The sequence below is a fragment of the Chiloscyllium plagiosum genome, unplaced genomic scaffold (assembly GCF_037043375.1).
Source record: "Chiloscyllium plagiosum isolate Xiang-an unplaced genomic scaffold, Cpla_swu_hap1 HiC_scaffold_2, whole genome shotgun sequence".
Lineage (NCBI taxonomy): Eukaryota > Metazoa > Chordata > Chondrichthyes > Orectolobiformes > Hemiscylliidae > Chiloscyllium > Chiloscyllium plagiosum.
Window position 1 is genome coordinate 130,641,333 of NW_028270140.1, and position 20,478 is coordinate 130,661,810.

The following is a 20,478-nucleotide window of genomic DNA, read 5'->3' on the forward strand; positions in this document are numbered from 1 at the left end:
ACAACAATCAACTGACAGGAGTGTTCCCTCCCAGTTGGGGAACACTTCAGTGGTCCAGGACATTTGACCTCGGACCTTCGGGTGACCATCCTCCAAGGCAGACTTCGGGACAGGCAGCAGCAAAACGTGGCCGAGCAGAGAGTGGTAGCTAAGTTCCATACCCATAAGGAGGGTCTCAACCAGGACCTTGGGTTCATGTCACACTACAGGTGACCACCATTTCACTATATACACACACACACAGAGGCACTCCCACACACACTGACACACATACATAGACACACACACAGACGTTCACACACCCTTACAAACACATACACTCCCACACTCACACATGCATCCTCTCAGAGACTTAGACCACTCTATACTCATGCACACACATATACACTCTCACAGACACACACACACTCACACATGCACCCCCTCACAGACTTAAGACACTCTACATCACATACACACACATATACACTCTCTCTCACACTCACAACCCCCTAACCCAGACAGACACACAGACACACACACACACGAAGACCCACATGCACACATATACATATATGTTGTGGGGTGAATTTGTACTTGCAGAGTTACATTGTACTTTGCTCAAAAACTGCATGAATTTATGTAAAACTCTGTTACCTCACTTTTTAGATTAGAATCAATCTAAGCATCATGGCACAGACAGAGAACACAGGGGGCTAACACCTTCAACATATTGTCTAGCTAACACCAATTGTTATAGTTAACCTGAGAATGCAACTTTTAAAAAAAGGTTTTGTCATCTACACATGAAAAAAGTGAAACTATCATGGTATTTGAACAGATGAAAGATTCAACAGACAATCAAGGTATTTTTCAATGTATAATTTCAGTTACATCACACTGTAAATTTTTGCTATAAATTCTGTGCCGTACAATTGTGTGCTCCACAACCACCTGATGAAGGAGCGTCGCTCCGAAAGCTAGTGTTCCAATTAAACCTGTAGGACTATAACCTGGTGTTGTGTGATTTTTAACTTTGTACACCCCAGTCCAACACTAGCATCTCCAAATCATAATTGTAAAGTGTTATAGTAATTATAAAAGAATGCAAGAATTCTCATACTTTCATTTCGAGGGTGTTTAATCTGTAGGGTTTTCGAAAAGTTATTCAATTTCCTCACATCTTGTGTCTTCTGTGTTCATTTTGCAGGTTTGATAACCTGTCCAACTGCTTTCAGTTTACCATGAAATCAATTTTGAGAAATGCCATGTAAACACATCTTTCAAAAAGCTATTACATGTACTGTTCTCTGTGATCATGCTGCCTGTTATGGCTATGATTTATTATTGATGTCATCAAAGAAAATCTTATATTTTCCATGCAACAGGGAAGCTACAAATTAAAATTAGAGTCATCGATGGATGAGTAATCACAGGAATACTATTGATAATAACAGTCAGAAAAAAAAACAAAATGCCTTACGTTTTGCCTGGCTGCTAATCACATCAATGAAACACCCCAATTTTTTACATAAAATTATATCTCTGGAATATGATGATAGTTATGGGGAAATTATTTTCTGCTAGCCCACAAACACAAATAAAAGGAATAATTTGTTAATTTCTGGGGTTTGTTTTTGTTGTTCTGAGGAAAAAAACGACAAAGTCCCCAGGTTAACTTGCTGTACTTACAGTGCTCACCTGAATTGTTAATGGGGCCTCAGTTAAAGTAATGAGAGGATAACATGCTGGAACTATTGTCCCTTTGCTGTATGCAAATTTCATCCACGGTTATGAGCTCAGGATCTACAGGCAATTATTTGTTAAATCTGATAGGACATTGAAGTTTACAATGTATTTTGGACATTTATGCAGTCTCTGTACACCAGACTGCCTGTGTAATTCTACAATTGTTTCAGTTGTCAGGAGAAAATGAGGTCTGCAGATGCTGGAGATCAGAGATGGAAATGTGTTGCTGGAGAAGCGCAGCAGGTCAGGCAGCATCTAGGGAACAGGAGAATCGACGTTTCGGGCATTAGCCCTTCTTCAGGAATGAGGAAAGTTTGTCCAGCAGGCTAAGATAAAAGATAGGGAGGAGGGACTTGGGGGAGGGGCGTCGGAAATGTGATAGGTGGAAAAAGGTCAAGGTGAGGGTGATAGGACAGATTGGGGTGGGGCGGAGAGGTCGGGAAGAAGATTGCAGGTTAGGAAGGCGGTGCTGAATTTGATGGATTTGACTGAGACAGGCTGGGGGGAGGGGAAATGAGGAAACTGGTGAAATCCGAGTTCATCCCTTGTGGTTGGAGGGTTCCTAGCCGGAAGATGAGGCGTTCTTCCTCCACCGTCGTTTCGCTGTGGTCTGACGATGGAGGAGTCCAAAGACCTGCATATCCTTGGTGGAGTGGGAGGGGGAATTGAAATGTTGAGCTACAGGGTGGTTGGGTTGGTTGGTCCGGGTGTCCCAGAGGTGTTCTCTGAAACGCTCCACAAGTAGGCGGCCTGTCTCCCCAATATAGAGGAGGCCACATCGGGTACAGAGGATGCAATAGATGATATGTGTGGAGGTACAGGTGAATCTGTGGCGGATATGGAAGTTCCCTTTGGGGCCTTGGAGGGAGGTGAGAGGGGAGGTGTGGGCGCAAGTCTTGCACCTCCTGCGGTTGCAGGGGAAGGTGCCGGTGGTGGAGGTTGGGTTGGTGGGGGGTGTGGATCTGACGAGGGAGTCACGGAGGGAGTGGTCTTTACGGAATGCTGATAGGGGAGGGGAGGGAAATATATCCTTGGTGGTGGGGTCCGTTTGGAGGTGGCGGAAATGACGGCGGATGATGCGCTGTACATGGAGGTTAGTGGGGTGGTAGGTGAGGACCAGTGGGGTTCTGTCCTGGTGGCGGTTGGAAGGGCGGGGTTCAAGGGCGGAGGATCGGGAAGTGGAAGAGATGCAGTGGAGGGCATCGTCGATCACGTCGGGGGGGAAATTGCGGTCCTTGAAGAAGGAGGCCATCTGGGATGTGCGTTTTCCACCTATCACATTTCCGACGCCCCTCCCCCAAGTCCCTCCTCCCTATCAGTTGTCAGGAATAAACCTGCCTGTTTGCTCATTGTAGAGTAATGTGGATTGCAACAGTGCAGCAAGGGTGAACTTTAATTAGTGTTGTTCGACTTCAAGCTTTAACATTGTAAATTGCTCGAAAATGCTAGCTCGTCACTTGAGCTACCACAGGAAGTGGGAGAGGTGAGTACAATTAGAACATTTAAAAGACGTTTGGACAGGTACATGGATAGGAAAGTGTAGTGATTGGAACCAGCTGGATCTGGTTGACTATAAGATCCTTGATTAGGGTTGCTAACCTAAGTCAATATGGAAAGCCCTAGCTGACCAATGTAACTAGGAGATTTCTTCCTGGTGGTGGAAATTGAATAAAGATTTGTACACCTGTTGTCTTTCACTGTGTCTCACACCTGCACACACACAACATAGATGCTGGGGAAAATGTAAGCATTACTGCAGTTAGGTGGTAGTGTGGGCGTAAGGAAAAAAAACAAGAGTTTTAGAAAAGAAGAAAAAGTAAATTAAAAAAAAAGAGAAAAAAATGTAACTAGGAGATTTAGAATCTCCTCAGTTCAGGGGGCTGACTCTGAGTTGGCTGGTTACAGCCTGTGTGCTTGTGCACTGACCTCTGTGTAGTTATTTCAGGAAGGTTTAAAGGGATGTGGCCAAAGGTAGGCAAATGTGACTAGTTCAATTTAGCAAACCTGGTTAGCATGGATGAGTTGGGCCAAAGGGCCTGTTTCTGTGCTATATGCCTGTGTGATTCGCTGACTTTATTACTTGGTGAATGATGACATGCCAAGCTAAAGGAAGTTCTGCAGGAGTAAGAGTTTGTCAATTTAATGTGGGAAGTTTAAAAGTTATTTGCTAATTTTGTTCCAGGTATTATTCTTTACTTTCCAAGATGTTTTCTACCTAAGTGTTTACCGTTCAAACCTTTGCTTTGCCCATTTCTGTCTTGTGCAGACATTATCACTGTCGTACAACATAGTGGGGATGTCCAGTTATTAAAGAAAATACTGGAAAAGATAACCAAGCTGACAACTTTTGACAATGGGTTGAGAGTGTGGTGCTGGAAACGCACAGTAGATCAAGCAGTATCTGAGGAGCAGGAGAAGCGACATTTTGGGCATAAGCCCTTCATTCCTGATGAAGGGCTTTTGCTCGAAACATCAATTCTCCTGTTCCTCAGCTGCAGCCTGACCTGCTATGCGTTTCCAGCACCATACTCTCAAACCTAATCTCCAGCATCTGCAGTCCTCACTTTCGCCTGACCTTTGACAATGGTTTCATGAATCTAAGACTCCTCACTCTAATTCCTTATTCAAGTATTCATAATTCTTAAGAGAATGTTTGAACATCAAGGGCATAGTTGGGCAAGATGGGACTTTTCGGATGTGACTTGGCTATATTGTCTCCTTGTTCCCTTCTTGTAATGATCCAGCATGTTACCTGTACATCTTCACAGGACTGCACTGAGCTTCTCTTTGTGCAAAAGGAAATGCTGTCCACCCATTGCCTCAACAGTGAGCTCAACCACTTCAGCCCCAAACCAGCCTTCCCAATGTCTCTAAGTAGCACGTTCTTATAAAAGGGTCTGCTGTAGCAATCTGCAACACCTCAGATCCATCTTTCTGTTTCTTCAACATCCCATCATCTTTGTCATCCCTTTTGTAATTTAACAATTCCTTCCCTCCACAGACCCCTCCATTTATACTTTCCTCCCCTCCTCTCCCCACTTTTCCTAGTTCTGTGTTCCTTCCGAATTGTTAAACCTGCCTTATCGTCCTGATAAAAGATTATCAAGCTAAAATATCAACACTCCTTTCCATCCACGATACTGCCTAAATGACCAAATGTTTGCAGCAATGTCTGTTCTTAGTTTCTTTGAAATAAGCTGGGAATGCAACAAAAAAAAACTTACCGAGAACAAAAGCGGCTATATAACTTGCGATATCTCCTACACCAACAAAAAAGTGCAGCACGCAGAACATTTCCCAACTCTGAGAGGCCAGCTGAATTAAGTTTAAGATTGTCTGTAAGGCTATACCTCCAAAGAGAACAACTTTTCTTCCATACCTGAAAAGCACAAGAACAAGCAAAATAATGTTACAACTTTTCTTTCATGTCTTTGTATGGCAAACATATATTGTACCTAATGTAAATATGTGAACATACAACTGTACAAACAAGAAGCTGGGGTAAACAATTCAGCAATTTGATACGGTTACAACTGATTAGATTTAACATCAAATACACATTCCAACAACCCTCCCCCCACCCTCTTCCCCCCAAGTCAAATAACCTTTCACTCCCTTGCTTACCAGCTGTCAATGTGAGAGTACAAGACTGGGCTCAAACATGGCTGTGTGGCTGCCCCCACCTTGTCCATCATCAACCTAAGTGTCATCATACTAGATTGGATGTCATCATCCAACATTCTCATATATCTAGTTGATATATATACAACACAGCAGGTGGCCATTTGGCCTATCGTGTCCACCTCGGTCAACAAAACGCTAGCTCCTTTAATCCCATTTTCCAGTTCTTGGTCTATAGCCCTCAAGGCTACAGCAAGTGAATTTCTAAATACTCCATAAATGTTACAAGAATTTCTGATTTAACCACCCTTTCAGACAGTGTGTTCCAAACTCCCACAACCCTCTGAGTGAAGAAGCTTCTCCTCATCTATCCTCCTAGCTTTCTACCTCACACCTTAAATCTGTAGCCCCCCAGTTATTGACTCCTCTAAAAATGGAAAAAGTGCTTCCTATCCATCCTATCTATACTCCTTGTAATCTTATACATTACTGCTTAGTCCCTTCTCAATATCATTGCCCCAAGGAAAACAACACTGGTCTGTTCAACCATTCCTCCTGACTCGGACTCTCCAGTCCAAGCACGAATCTCCTCTGCACCCTTTCTTTTGCAGTCACATTCTTCCTGTAATGTGGTGAACCAAGCTGCACGCAGCACACCAGTTCTGACCTAACCAGAATAACCTCATTGCACTTGTGTTCAATGCCTTGGCTGATTAAGGCAAATATACTTTTTTATCTAACTTATTTAGGTGTACCTTTAGGAATACCTTTAGGAATTGTGGACATTCACATCAAAGTCTCCCTAATCTTCAATCTTTTACAGGATTCTATCAATCATAGTGACATCCCTTCCCTTGTAACCCCTCCCCTTTTCCAGGTCAAGTTCCATTTGCCACTGCTCTGCCCACCTGTCCAGTCCATTGATATCCTTCTACAGTTTGTGTCTACCCTCCCCACTGTTTACCAGCTACTAAATTTCATGCCATCAGTCAACTTCATGATCACACCCGCCACATTTCAGTCCAAATCATTAATGTACACCACAAACAGCAAGGGCACCAGCACCGAAGCCCAGCAGAACTCCACACAAAACAGTCTTCCAGTCACAGAAACTCTGTCATCACCCTCCGCTTTCTACCTGGGCCAATTTTATTCAATGTGCTACTTTTCCTCAATCTCAAGGACTCTTCATTTCGCGTCCAGTCTGGCATGAAGCACCTTATCAAATGCCTTGCTAAAAGCCAGGTAGATCATATCAAATGATTACTTTCATCAACATTATCAAACCCTGTACCTGTCTGAAAGTTGTCCTGAGATAATCGAGCCACACAATACTCCCAGGAAAAAGATTGATGTGGTAAATGGTCCTTTCCAGTTATTGTCACACACTAGGTCCCACTGCAGAGAGGAATAAACATAATCAGTTCAGAAGAGATTTACCAGGATGTTGCTGGATATGGAAAGTTTGAGTTATAAAGAAAGGCTGGATAGGCTGAGATTTTTTTTAACTGGAACATATGTAGTTGAGAGGTGACCTTACAGAGGTTTATAAAATCATGTGAGGTATTGACAGGGTTAATGGTAGGTATTTTCTCCCAGAATGGGGGATTTCAAGACTAGGAGCATATTTTTAAGGTGAAAGGAGAGAGACTTAAAAAAGACATGGGGGCAAATATTTTACACAGTGCTGGTTTACATATGGAATGAATCTTTTGACGAAGTGGTGGATGTGGGTACAATTACAAGATTTAAAAGGCACTTAGATACGAACATGAATAGGAAAGGTTTGGAGGTGTATGGACCAGAAATTGGCAGCTGGGACTGGTTCAGTTTGGGATAATGTTCAGCATGGACTGGCTGGACCAAGGGTCTATTTCTGTATGTATGATTTTATATAAATACAAAGGTTTGTTTTAAATTTTAGACTGTGGTCAGTATTATTGTGATACTTCTGTAAAGTTCTTATGCAACAACCTAATTTTATTTAATTTTGTTTGAAACAATTGCAGGAGATTTTTACCAGTGTCATTCCTAATGGTGAGTTTTATATTTGTCACAGAATAGAGGTTTTCTGTCACGGAATGCATTATGTATTTATCTTGTGCAGAAGGTAGAGGTGGAACTATTTAAAACAACCTGAGTAGACAATTAAAATCATTACTTAGGTATTGTGTGCAATACTGTTCACCCTCAGGATGTAATTGTGTTAGTGTGTATATTAAGGAAATTTATAAGGATGGTAGCTATGAGGAAAGACTGGATAGGCTGGGGTTACTGTCTTTGGTTCAGAGGAGCCTGAGAGAGGTTTGAGTGTGATGTAAAAAATTATGGAGGCCCTAGATACAGTGAATGGCAAGGACCTATTTGCCTTAGCAGAGAGGTCAATTAATAAGGGGCATAGATTTAAAGTGATTAACAGGAGGAATTGAGGGGAGAGGAGGAACTTTTTTGCTCATTCCACCAGCCTGTTTTAGTCATTGTTGAAGTTCATCACTATTCTTCTGACAATTCACAATACTGGTTGTAGGTTTGCTCACTGAACTGGAAGGTTTCTTTTCAGACGTTTCATCACCATGCTAGGTAATATCATCAGTGAGGCTCCGGTGAAGTGTCTGAAAACAAACCTTCCAGCTCAGCGAGCAAACCTACAACCTGAATCTCAATCTTCTCAAAAACTCTCAAAACTTCCATATTTTTATGCTATCCACATGTTTGGAAATACAACCCTGTACACTCAAATCTAGGCCAATAATGCAAATTAAGAAAGGCAGTAGCCTTCACACAAAGGTAACCTCACTGTATGGTTACCTTGAGACTGAAAAACAATCATTCACCGCTACTCTCAGTTTTGTGTCACTCAGCCAATTTGATATCGAGGAGAAAGTGGTTCCTGATGAAGGGCTTATGTCCGAAACGTCGATTCTCTTGCTCCTCAGATGCTGCCTGACTACTGTGTTTTTCTAGCACCACACTCACAACTTCATATCGATACTACTGTGGTCTCATTTATCCTATATATGTTAAATTTACCGGTAAATCTATTATGGAACATTTTATAATCCAAAAGAACCAAATGCACTGAAAGACCATATTAAGAAAACTAATGGATAAAATTTTATCAATCAAACCAAAATCATAAGGTTAGTAATCAAGAGCTCCAGATTAACATTCTGTTTAAAGTTTTACATGGTAGAGTTACACGTAGACAGTTCATAATCATCAAATCTCTACAGTACAGGAAGACGCTATTCAGTCCATCAAGCCTGCATCAACCCTCTGAAGAGCATCCCACCAAGACTCAATACCCCCATCCTATCCCCGTAACTCCACATTAACCATAGCCAATCCACCTAATCTTTGGACTGTGGGAGGAAACCAGAGCACCTGGAGGAAACCCATGCAGACATAGAGAGAACGTGCAAATTCCATATGGACAATCACCCAAGGTGGGAATCGAAACTGTGTCCCTGCTTCTATGAGGCAGCAGTGCGAACCACTGAGTCACTCTGCTACCCTTTTTTAAGAAGAACATTGCTTAATACTAATTGTCAAGCTATTTTAATGAACCTATTTATTTATAATAAATAATACTTCTCAGTACGTGCAGAAAACTGGTCTGTGCTTTCTGTTAACCAGAGACTAAAAAAACAAGTAGTTGGGGAACTTTGTACACTTTAATAAAATTGTTAACTTTTATTAAATAGACAGCTTTGATTTCTGGTGCTGTAGCTTAGTGAGCTGCAACAAGATTACCAAAACTCTGAGAGAAGGAACTCCTCCTCATCTCAGTGCTAAATGGGAAATCTCTGATTTTTGTGATGTGGAGGTGCCAGTGTTGGACTGAGGTGGACAAAGTTAAAAATCACACAACACCAGGTTATAGTCCAACAGGTTTATTTGGAAGTACAAGCTTTCAGAGTGCTGCTCCTTCGTCAGTCAGCTAGTGGAGCAGGATCATAGGACACAGAATTTGGAGCAAAAATCTTTTGCTATAAATCCTGTGCCCTATGATCCTGCTCCACTAGATACCTGACAAAGGAGTATGGCTCCGAAAGCTTGTACTTCCAAATAAACCTGTTGGAGTTTATCCTTATTTTTAAAAGACCTCTTCTTTTGAAAAAAAAATGGCTACAGCCAGAACAAGGAATTGGAGCCAAATTCTGCCACTGCTCCCCACATCCAGATGATGGCATGCTCAAAGCTAGGCTTCATAGAGCATTGAACTGTGCAAAGTGTTAAGTAACCTAAACGCTCAAGGCTCTCTGTCTTCTTCTAGGCTTTCCAGGTCTCTTTGCTACTTGTTTACATCAAGATCAAATTACCTTTTCAAATAACAGCTCATTTCATACCCAGAAACATCAGAGCTGCTGTTAGCAGCAGAGGAGTAACATAATATTTTTCTCTACAAATTTGTTCATGTTTAATACATTAGAATCTATGCATTATTTTCAGAATTATAGCACAAGGTACACAGAAGAGAAAGTAATGCATTTTGAAATTCTTAGTTCCACCACATTCCGTCTGGTCAGAGAATACATAGAACAAGATCATTATGAAGATAAACACTGCTATGTGACCCATCTAAATTTCTCGATGAACTTTGTACAGTAGTGTGGAGATTCCAATGATAGACTGGGGCAGACAAAGTCGAGAGTCTCATGACTCCGGGTTATACTCCAATAGATTTATTTAAAATCACAGACTTTCAGAGCGCTGCTCCTTTGTCAGGTAAAGTCACTTCACCTGATCAAGCAGCAATGCTCCACAAGCTTGTAATTCCAAATAAATTTGTTGTACTATAACCAGGTTTTGTGTGACTTTTGACTTTGTACAAGTAATTGGCATTGCAAAGTAACCATCCAAGGAACAAATGTTAAAAATAGAGTTTGGCAGAGAAAGCACTTTACAAATAATTAAAAGACCAATCAGTTCATGTGTTAACAGGGAATACATGTTTATTTCCGAGCGTTTAGTGACCACCTCCACATCTCTAAATTCTATCCATCGAATCATTATGGCATAAGAGGAGGTCATTTGGCCCATCAGATCTATGCTGGTTCTGATAAATTTATTTACACCTCATTCCCCACCCCACCAACTCTGGAGGCTTGTAAATTTATCAGTTGGCCAACCAATTTACAGTAGAAATCATTTATTGTCTCCACTTCCACCATGTACATGGGGTGTCAATGTCAGGTCATTGCCACTTGAAATATTAAATGTTAAATTTTAAAATGTTAAAAAAGTCCAATCTATGTTTCTTAGTCCTTGTACCATCAGCTAATGGGGGTATCTCCACTCTATGTAGCTTCTCTAAACCTATTGTAATCTTGTACACTTCTATCAAATCATCCCTCATTCTCCAAGGAGAATAATTGTATCTGCATTGATCTCCAATTTGTAGCTAAAGTCATGTATCACTGGAACTATTCTGACAAACTCCACCCATACCTTCTAAAGAACCCTCATATCCTTTACAAGATGTGGTGACGAACACTGGACATAATGGTTTGGTTGTGGCTTTACCAGAGCCTCAAGATCTCAATGTTTTGTGAACCATCTCACCTACCCAATATGCCCTGCCATCTGTAAAAACTAACATCAGACATAAGAAAGCATAGGTGTTTCACCTCTCGAGCCTGTTGTCCTACTTAATACAATCTGACCAGTTCTGTCCTCACAATCTGCCTATATACAGTGATGGGCTTTTTACCTTCAATAGGATATTTGTACCTGATCAAGTGATATTTATGTTAGCTCCTTAAAATAAATACCATATATCAGTAAGGAACCATAGAGGTGTACATCATGGAAAGTGATTGACTAAAACACTAATAAAAAAGGGAGAAAAACTGATTATGAAAAATAATTGATAATTTTTTTAAAAAATGCAAGAACTGCTGTGGTTATGTAATAAAAAAGCTAAAGTGGGTGTGGCAGTCTTCAGGAAAACAACTAGAGAAGGTGCAAAACTTGACCTACTCTTGGGAAATAAGGCAGGGCAGGTGACTGAGGTGTCAGTGGGGGAGCACTTTGGGGCCAGCGACCATAATTCTATTTGTTTTAAAATAGTGATGGAAAAGGATAGACCAGATCTAAAAGTTGAAGTTCTAAATTGGAGAAAGGCCAATTTTGACGATAGTAGGCAAGAACTTTCGAAAGCTGATTGGAGGCAGATATTCGCAGGTAAAGGGACGGCTGGAAAATGGGAAGCCTTCAGAAATGAATTAACGAGAATGCAGAAAAAGTATATTCCTGTTCGGGTGAAAGGGCGGGCTGGTAGGTATAGGGAATGCTGGATGACTAAAGAAATTGAGGGTTTGATTAAGAAAAAGAAGGAAGCATATGTCAGGTATACACAGGATAGATCGAGTGAATCCTTAGAAGAGTACAAAGAAAGTAGGAGTATACTTAAGAGGAAAATCAGGAAGGCAAAACAGGTTCATGAGATAGCTTTGGCATATAGAATTAAGAAGAATCCAAAGAGTTTTTACAAATATATTAAGGACAAAAGGGTAACAGGGAGAGAATAGGGCCCCTCAAAGATCAGCAAGGCGGCCTTTGTATGGAGCCACAGAAAATGGGGGAGATACTAAATGAATATTTTGCATCAGTATTTACTGTGGAAAAGGATATGGAAGATATAGACTGTAGGGAAATAGATGGTGACATCTTGCAAAATGTCCAGATTACAGAGGAGGAAGTGCTGGGTGTCTTGAAACGGTTAAAAGTGGATAAATCCCCAGGACCTGATCAGGTGTACCCGAGAACTCTGTGGGAAGCTAGAGAAGTGATTGCTGGGCCTCTTGCTGAGATATTTGTTTCATCGATAGTCACAGGTGAGGTACCGGAAGATTGGAGGTTGGCAAATGTGGTGTCACTGTTTAAGAAGGGTGGTAAAGACAAGCCAGGGAACTATAGACTGGTGAGCCTGACCTCAGTGGTGGGTACGTTGTTGGAGGGAATCCTGAGGGACAGGATTTACATGTATTTGGAAAGGCAAGGACTGATTTGGGATAGTCAACATGGCTTTGTGCATGGGAAATCATGTCTCACAAACTTGATTGAGTTTTTTGAAGAAGTAACAAAGACGATTGATGAGGGCAGAGCAGTAGATGTGATCTATATGGACTTCAGTAAGGCGTTCGACAAGGTTCCCCATGGGAGACTGATTAGCAAGGTTAGATCTCATGGAATACAGGGAGAATTAGCCATTTGGATACAGAACTGGCTCAAAGGTAGAAGACAGAGGATGGTGGTGGAGGGTTGTTTTTCAGACTGGAGGCCTGTGACCAGTGGAGTGCCACAAGGATCGGTGCTGGGCCCTCTACTTTTTGTCATTTACATAAATGATTTGGAGGTGAGCACGAGAGGTACAGTTAGTAAGTTTGTAGATGACACCAAAATTGGAGGTGTAGTGGACAGCGAAGATGGTTACCTCAGATCACAACAGGATCTTGACCAGATGGGCCAAAGGGGTGACAAGTGGCAGATGTAGTTTAATTCAGATAAATGCGAGGTGCTGCATTTTGGGAAAGCAAATCTTAGCAGGTCTTATACACTTAATGGTAAGGTCCAAGGGAGTGTTGCTGAACAAAGAGACCTTGGAGTGTAAGTTCATAGCTCCTTGAAAGTGGAGTCGCAGGTAGATAGGATAGTGAAGAAGGCATTTGGTATGCTTTCCTTTATTGGTCAGAGTATTGAGTGCAGGAGTTGGGAGGTCATGTTGTGGCTGTACAGGACATTGGTTAGGCCACTGTTGGAATATTGCATGCAATTCTGGTCTCCTTCCTATCGGAAAGATGTTGTGAAACTTGAAAGGGTTCAGAAAAGATTTACAAGGGTGTTGCCAGGGTTGGAGGATTTGAGCTACAGGGAGAGGCTGAACAGGCTGGGGCTGTTTTCTTTGGAGCGTCGGAGGCTGAGGGGTTACCTTATAGAGGTTTACAGAATTATGAGGGGCATGGATAGGGTAAATAGAAAAAGTCTTTTCCCTGGGGTCGGGGAGTCCAGAACTAGTGGGCATAGGTTAGGGTGAGAGAGGAAAGATATAAAAGAGACCCAAGGGGCAACTTTTTCACACAGAGGGTGGTACGTGTATGGAATGAACTGCCAAAGCATGTGATGGAGGCTGGTACAATTGCAACATTTAAGAGGCATTTGGATGGGTATATGACTAGGAAGGGTTTGGAAGGATATGGGCCGGGTGCTGGCAGGTGGGACTAGATTGGGTTGGGATATCTGGTCGGCATGGATAGGTTGGACCAAAGGGTCTGTTTCCATGCTGTACATCTCTATGGCTCAATGACTCTAAAGGAATGAATGACTAGAGACGCAATATAGTAAAAAAAGAGCAATGCGTAGAGTTATTGGTATGAATGAATGTGATTTTGTTTAAGTAGGTTAATGAGAACATGCAGTTTCCATTATAAGAGGTTTCTAATGCAATATAGTAGGATCGACTTTTACATGAGATATATGGAAAATACAAGATTTCTTGGCCACAAATAAGGGGTTGGCCTTTCCATGAGATCAACCTTTACACGAGTATATACAGTAATTCAAATTAATGATACAAACCCAATTTTGATGATTGTGAAAATATCTTAAAACTTGCCAGAACTTTGGTAACCCATTGCAAATGCCATCCCATGTAACAAAATGTGTTATATTAATGCATAAAATGAAAGTTTCTTACCTCAGTGACTATTGTCGACATATATCTGTCTGTGTTATACATCCAGCCATCAATACAGGGCTCTATTTCAGGCATTGTGTCATTTAAACTGTCTTTCATTTGTGTCCTGTACCTGGTGCATTTACTGTACATTTGTTCGTCATCCACTTCCTCCACAGGTATCAACAAACTTAGGTTAACATAGGAAGTTTCTCCAATCGTCACATTTGAAGAATTAGGCAGACGGCAATGGTGCTGAGGAATATCTGCTAGAAACACCATAGTTAGGGCTGTGTATCCATTTGGAACAACAGTGAGACTGAGGAAAACGAAAATTGTCCTCTGGTATGGCCCCCATTCTCCCAGGAAAGCAGTTGCCTCATCATAACTTTGCATTTTTTTCTGACTCCTGAAACAATTTCTTTCCTGAGCAATCGGCGCTTTAGTTTCAAATGTGCTTCCTGTGAAAAGAGCATAGCTGATTAATTCAGGTTTCAAATAGATTCCTGCCAGAAAGCTATCACCATTGATCTGATCTCATAAACTGGTAACATGTTTACAAATTAATATTCTGTTAACAAAACTCCAAACCGTGTCTACAGAAATCTTCGAAACGCTTCTGAGGGTGCATGTGTTCTTCCAATGTCCTTATTTTGCAAACGTTTAACTGGATCCTTCTTTTGTCTGTCAAACCATGACTCCACCCCTTTATGAACTCAAGTTCAATACTTTATAATGACACTTACAGCATGTGACTGAAAGCAGCAGCTGACAGTCTGGTGCTCTAAGTAAGCTGTACTGGGAATAGAATTGAGACTCAAGTTAAATGTAATTATTTTTCAAGATAAAATTTACCATAGTAATCATGCATCATATCAACATTTTTTGTGGCTGATTCTGCTGGAAAATGAACTTGATTTAAAAAGTGATACTCTCATAAATGTTCAAACAATTGCATTGCAAACCTTTATGAATCTAATTAGAGACAGCCTCTGCAACAGACCAAATGGCATATGATATTTAACATGTCCAATGCCGATGTTCAATTAGCCTTTTGGCGAATGGCATGAATTGTTGGATAGTGGTTTCCCAGGCCCAGAACTATGTGAGCAATGGCAAAATAGTTCAGCAAATATGGTGAGATGGAAAAATGAAATTCTCAGTGTCAAGGTCAAAATGCCTGATTTTCGACAAAGGGCTTTAATAATGAGATGAGACTGTCACGAGTGGACGGTGAGAAGCCACTTGCAATGCATTAGCAGCTCATTACTACCTAACATAATTTTGATGCAAGTTACTATTGCACAGAGAGAAACCAGATGGTGTCAATTCCTGGTTTGAAAGTCAGAGCAATTACAGCATTTCCCAACGCATCAGGACATACTCCATGTGCAGTAACTGCCTGCACTGTCCATCCATGAAGGTCAGCATTAGAAAAGCACCAGCCTCAACACATCCTCATGGCCCATCTCCGACTCACTTATAATACAGTTTACTGCTTCAATGCTGTACTTTGGAGCTCCCTAACACCTTAACATTGCAATGTTGCTGCCAGGCCAGTTCATGCACAGGGGCAGAAATCCATCTCTTGCATCAGAACAAGGTCATCTTAGTATTTTCAGCTTGTTCCTTTTCCTTCCTCTGCAGTAAAGTAACTAATAATGAAAAGATAGTTAATCCCAACCAGTATTTCAATAAACTGTTGCCTCTAATCACTAACTGAAAGACTGAATGATTAATGTGTTAACCACCCTGTGCCCTCAGCAAAGAACTGAAAGGATTTGGATATGAAGATTGGAAATAAGTACAACTTAGAGAAGCAAAAGTGATGCCTCTTTGCATTATGTGGACCAGTGCTACGGTGTTTCCCCAGTACAGTCATAGAGTCATAGAGATGTACAGCATGGAAACAGACCCTTCGGTCCAACTCGTCCTTGTGACCAGATATCCCAACCTAATCTTGTCCCACGTACCGGCACCCGGCCCATGTCCCTTCAAATCCTTCCTATTCCTATACCCATCCAATGCCTTTTAAATGTTGCAATTGTACTAGCCTCCACCACTTCCTCTGGCAGCTCATTGCACACACGTACCACCCTCTGCATGAAAATAATTGCCCCTCAGGTCTCTTTTATATATTTCCCCTCTCACCCTAAACCTATGCCCTCTAGTTCTGAACTCCCACACTGCAGGGAAGAGCTTTGTCTATTTATCCTAGTCATGCCCCTCATGATTTTATAAACCTCTATAAGGTCACCCCTCAGCCTCCGACGCTCCAGGGAAAACAACCCCAGCCTATTCAACCTCTCCCTGTAGCTCAAATCCTCCAACCCTGGCAACATTCTTGTAAATCTTTTCTCAACCCTATCAAGTTTCACAACATCTTTCCAATAGGAAAGAGACTGGAATTGCATGCAATATTCCAAAAATGGCCTAACCAATGTCCTGTACAGCCACAACATGACCTTCCAACTCCTGTACTCAATACTCTGACCAATAAAGGAAAGTATACCAAATGCCTTCTTCACTATCCCATCTGCCTGTGACTCCATTTTCAAGGAGCTATGAACCTGTACTCCAAGGTCTCTTTGTTCAGGAACACTCCCTAGGACCTTACTACTAAGTGTATAAGTCCTGCTAAGATTTGCTTTCCCAAAAGGCAGCACCTCGCGATTATCTAAATTAAACTCCATCTGCCACTTCTCAGCCTCTTGGTCCATCTGATCGAGATCTCACTTGTAACCTGAGGTAACCTTCTTTGTTGTCCACTACACGTCTAATTTTGGTGTCATCTGCAAACTTATTATCTATACCTCTTATGCTCACATCCAAATCATTTATCTAAATAATGAAAAGTAGTAGACCCAACACCGATCCTTGTGGCAATCCACTGGTCACAGGCCTCCAGTCTGAAAAACAACCCTCCACCACACCCTCTTTGTCTACTACCTTTGAACCAGTTCTGTATCCAAATGGCTAGTTCTCCCTGTATTCCATGAGATCTAACCTTGCTAACCCGTCTCCCATGGGGAACCTTGTCGAACGCCTTACTGAAGTCCATATAGTTCACGTCCACTGCTCTGCCCTCATCGATCCTCTTTGTTACTTCTTCAAAAAACTCAATCAAGTTTGTGAGACATGATTTCCCACACATGAAGCCATGTTGACGATCCCTAATCAGTCCTTGTCTTTCCAAATACATGTATATCCTGTCCCTCATGATTCCCTCCAACAACTTGCCCACCACTGACATCAGGCTCACTGGTCTATAGTTCCTTGGCTTGTCCTTGCCACCGGTCTTAAACAGTGGCACCAACTTTTCCCTTCACCCATAATATCTATACTTCTTTGTTTGTCCGCGTCTGCTTGTATGATTACAGAGGGATTTAGGTAAATATAAGGTTTAAACTAGCAGAGTTACAAATTGATAATTTACATTTGGTTTTCCTGTGGTTAGAACTGATGTCTTTCTAATAAAAAGTTGTTTGTCATGTAAAGAAACCTGATCAGTATATGCTTTTAACCTGACACAATCAAACAGGTAAATTGGGAGCCTTGAGCAATTTGATTACGTCTTTAACTACCCTGGGCGTAGTGGGGCTTGAGCATCAGGGTCTTTTCCCCAGGGTCATAGCACCAGTTAAAGAACCCACCGAAGTGTCAGTGCCTGAACTGGGGCAGAGGATAGGAGAAACCTTCTGAGGTGATGTATCTCCTTTCATAGGTGGAAGTGCAGATGTTAGCACATTGCCTTCATGCTGGAAGTTGTGTAGATGTCACTGATGCTTGAAGGCGAGAGGGGATGAGCTACAAAATAGGGCTGGTGGCGTGGGCATGTTGTGAATATATTCACAACGGTGAGATGGGGGCAAGGACGGTGTGGCATTTGACAATGAACCTTACTTGCCTACTGATCATGGTGATCATACTCCTCTCCAACTAAGGCAAGGACTCTGCCCTCGATGGAGGTTCAGAGACATATACTGGGGACCCCGCCACCCACCTGGCTCCTTTCTGCCCAACTATGGGCTGTTTCCCACTGAAAGAAGACAAAGGGAGTGGTTGAGTAAGATGTCAGTGGCTGGCACAGCTGTTAGTGTTAATGCAGTGGAGGCAAAGAGCTGAGTTGTCCCGTATGAGTAGGCAGCACAAAGGGCAGGAAGGGTTTAGTAATCTGGGGCAATGGAGCGGGCATGCAATAGTGAGAGTGGCAGAGCATGAGCCTTGGTAGGAGGTTGGTTCAGTGTTAGAGTGAGTTAGATTGAAGGAGCAGGACGAAGATTATGGCACTTATCTTTGCTGGGCACAGAGGGTCAATAACCTTCTTCTGGAATTGCTAGAAGTTCCTCTCAATCTGGCTCAGGAGACAACTCTGTACTAGGCTGGCTGTGTTGGACACAGCAGTCTCCTCTGGCAGTCCTGAGGGAAGAGGACAGCCCTTCTTTCTACTACCACATCAACCAGAAGCTCCAGGTGGGATGCTAATTTCCCTTGATCTGCCATCTCACACCTGGGGGATATTCCTCAGACAATAGGGAGACTAGCTCCTGGCTTGCACTGCTTGAACTGATCCAGAGCTGGAATTGGAAAGAGCTAAGGGTGTTGGGGTGGTGATGGATGTGGGAAATGAGGAGGGGAGGTGGTGGTGAAACTTGGAAAGTCCCAGCATGGACCAGCAAGTCTGTGACCAGTGAGCACAAGATAACATGAGAGGAAATCACGGAGGAGCAGTGAGAAGAGTACTATAAAATTGCATTTGAGAAAACTTTCATAAACCTCCCTCAAATTGACACTCAGGGCTAGTTTTGAAAAGAAATTTAACAAGGCAGTCAAGAGCAGCAGGGCAGAGGTTGTAAGTTCTGGAATGAATTACTCACCTCCTGATTCCTAAAAGCTTGTTTACCATCTATAAGGCACAAGGCAGGAGTGTAATGAAAAGTTCTCCTCTCGCCTGATTAGGCATACCTCCATTGATACTCAAAAAGCTCGACAGTGTCCAGACAGAGCACCCCACTTGATCAGCATCAAATTCACTCCTGCAGCAAGGTATACATATTGCATGGGCAAAGTATGTACCATCAGAGATATACTGAGATTCGTTGGCATCACTCTCCAAACTATAGACACCAATCACCGAGCACGATGAGTCCGTTAAGTCCATTAGGAAAATGAGCACTGCAACTTTCCCTCCAAATCACACGCAACTCTGTCTTGGAAAAAAAACCTGCTGTCAGTTATGAAGTTTCATATTATATTAAAACTATTGTTATTATTTCAGAACTAATAATAATAGTTTTAATATAATATGTTCTGAAGTGGAAAAACACAGAGAGCTGCAAAATTATGAAAGATCTTACAAAGTTAAAAATCACACAACACCTGATGACCACCTGATGAAGGAGCAGCACTTCGAAAGCTAGTGCTTCCAATTAAACCTGTTAGACTATAACCTGGTGTTGTGTGATTTTTAATTTTATACACCTCAGTCCAACACCGGCATCTCCAAATCATGAAAGGTCTTGATAGAGTGAATGCAAGGAGATGATTTCCACTTGTGGGAAAGAATAAAACTAGAGGTCATCAATATAAGAAATAAAATATGGAATTCAAAATAAACTTCTTCACTCAGAGATGTATGTGTTTGGGAATTCATTACCACAAAGACTGATTAAGAGAAAGTTGGATAAGTGTTTGAGGAAGAAGTGAAAAGAGGGTTGTATCAGTAGATTTGTCTGAGGAAAGACAGGAGGCTTGAGTCCGTTCAAAATACTGGCATGGACCTGTTAGTTAGAATGGCCTGTTTTTATGTAGGATGTAATCCATTTTCATTGGTTCTAGCACAATCTATATTTCCTCGTCACCAACTCAACCCACTCCCTCATGACTGTCTGAGGTTGCACAGATTTTCATTGTCTTGACATCATGTTTGACACTGAGAACACTTTCCTACTACATAGCCATTCATCATCAAGACTGCATACCTTTCTGTCCAATTCCAGCCTGTCTTGGTTCAGGTATTCTGGAATCCTCATCCATGTCTTTGATACCTCTAAACTTGACTATTCCAATGTTCTCCAGACCAGGTTCCCATCATCCACCCTACATAAATTTGAGCTGATGCAAAACATCTGGTGTCCTTATCCAAACTTGCATCCCATCCATCCATTGTCCTGCAATAAGTCACCAAAACAGACTCTTGATCTAGAGTTCATATTCATACCTAGACATTGGAATTTTAAAGTTAGAATTGAAACCATTTCTCCACTACATCCCATCATCAGTTTTTTTCATGAGGATGTCTTACTAACAGTACCTTATTTAAAAATTGATCAACTTTAATTTGATTTTGCTATTTCTGCTTCATCTTTTAATATAGTTAAACCTGATGAGTGTTAGTACAGTTGAATAAAAGAGTTAGTAGTGTATCTGTACTCAAGAATATATGAGCACAA

The 20,478-nt window shown here is 41.7% G+C and overlaps 2 protein-coding genes across 4 annotated transcripts in view; both read right to left on the reverse strand.

Annotated features, from left to right (window-relative positions):
* Positions 1–20,478, reverse strand: part of LOC122557619 (organic cation/carnitine transporter 2-like) — a 119,123-nt gene that overhangs the window by 63,926 nt on the left and 34,719 nt on the right. Inside the window, exons 1-4 of one of the 3 annotated variants that reach the window (XM_043705370.2) lie at positions 14,618–14,688; positions 14,048–14,487; positions 6,644–6,747; positions 4,953–5,107 (exon numbers count right to left, since the gene is read on the reverse strand). In XM_043705370.2, the coding sequence (XP_043561305.2) occupies positions 4,953–5,107; positions 6,644–6,747; positions 14,048–14,487; positions 14,618–14,657 (739 nt within the window). In that variant the 5' untranslated portion in view covers positions 14,658–14,688. The other 2 variants (XM_043705380.2, XM_043705390.2) reach the window with 2 other exon arrangements.
* LOC122557630 (organic cation/carnitine transporter 2-like) overlaps positions 14,350–20,478 on the reverse strand; it is a 178,126-nt gene continuing 171,997 nt past the window's right edge. The window contains exon 11 of the mRNA XM_043705422.2: positions 14,350–14,487. The gene's annotated coding sequence lies outside the window, so the exon portion shown is untranslated. The remainder of the gene's footprint in view (positions 14,488–20,478) is intronic.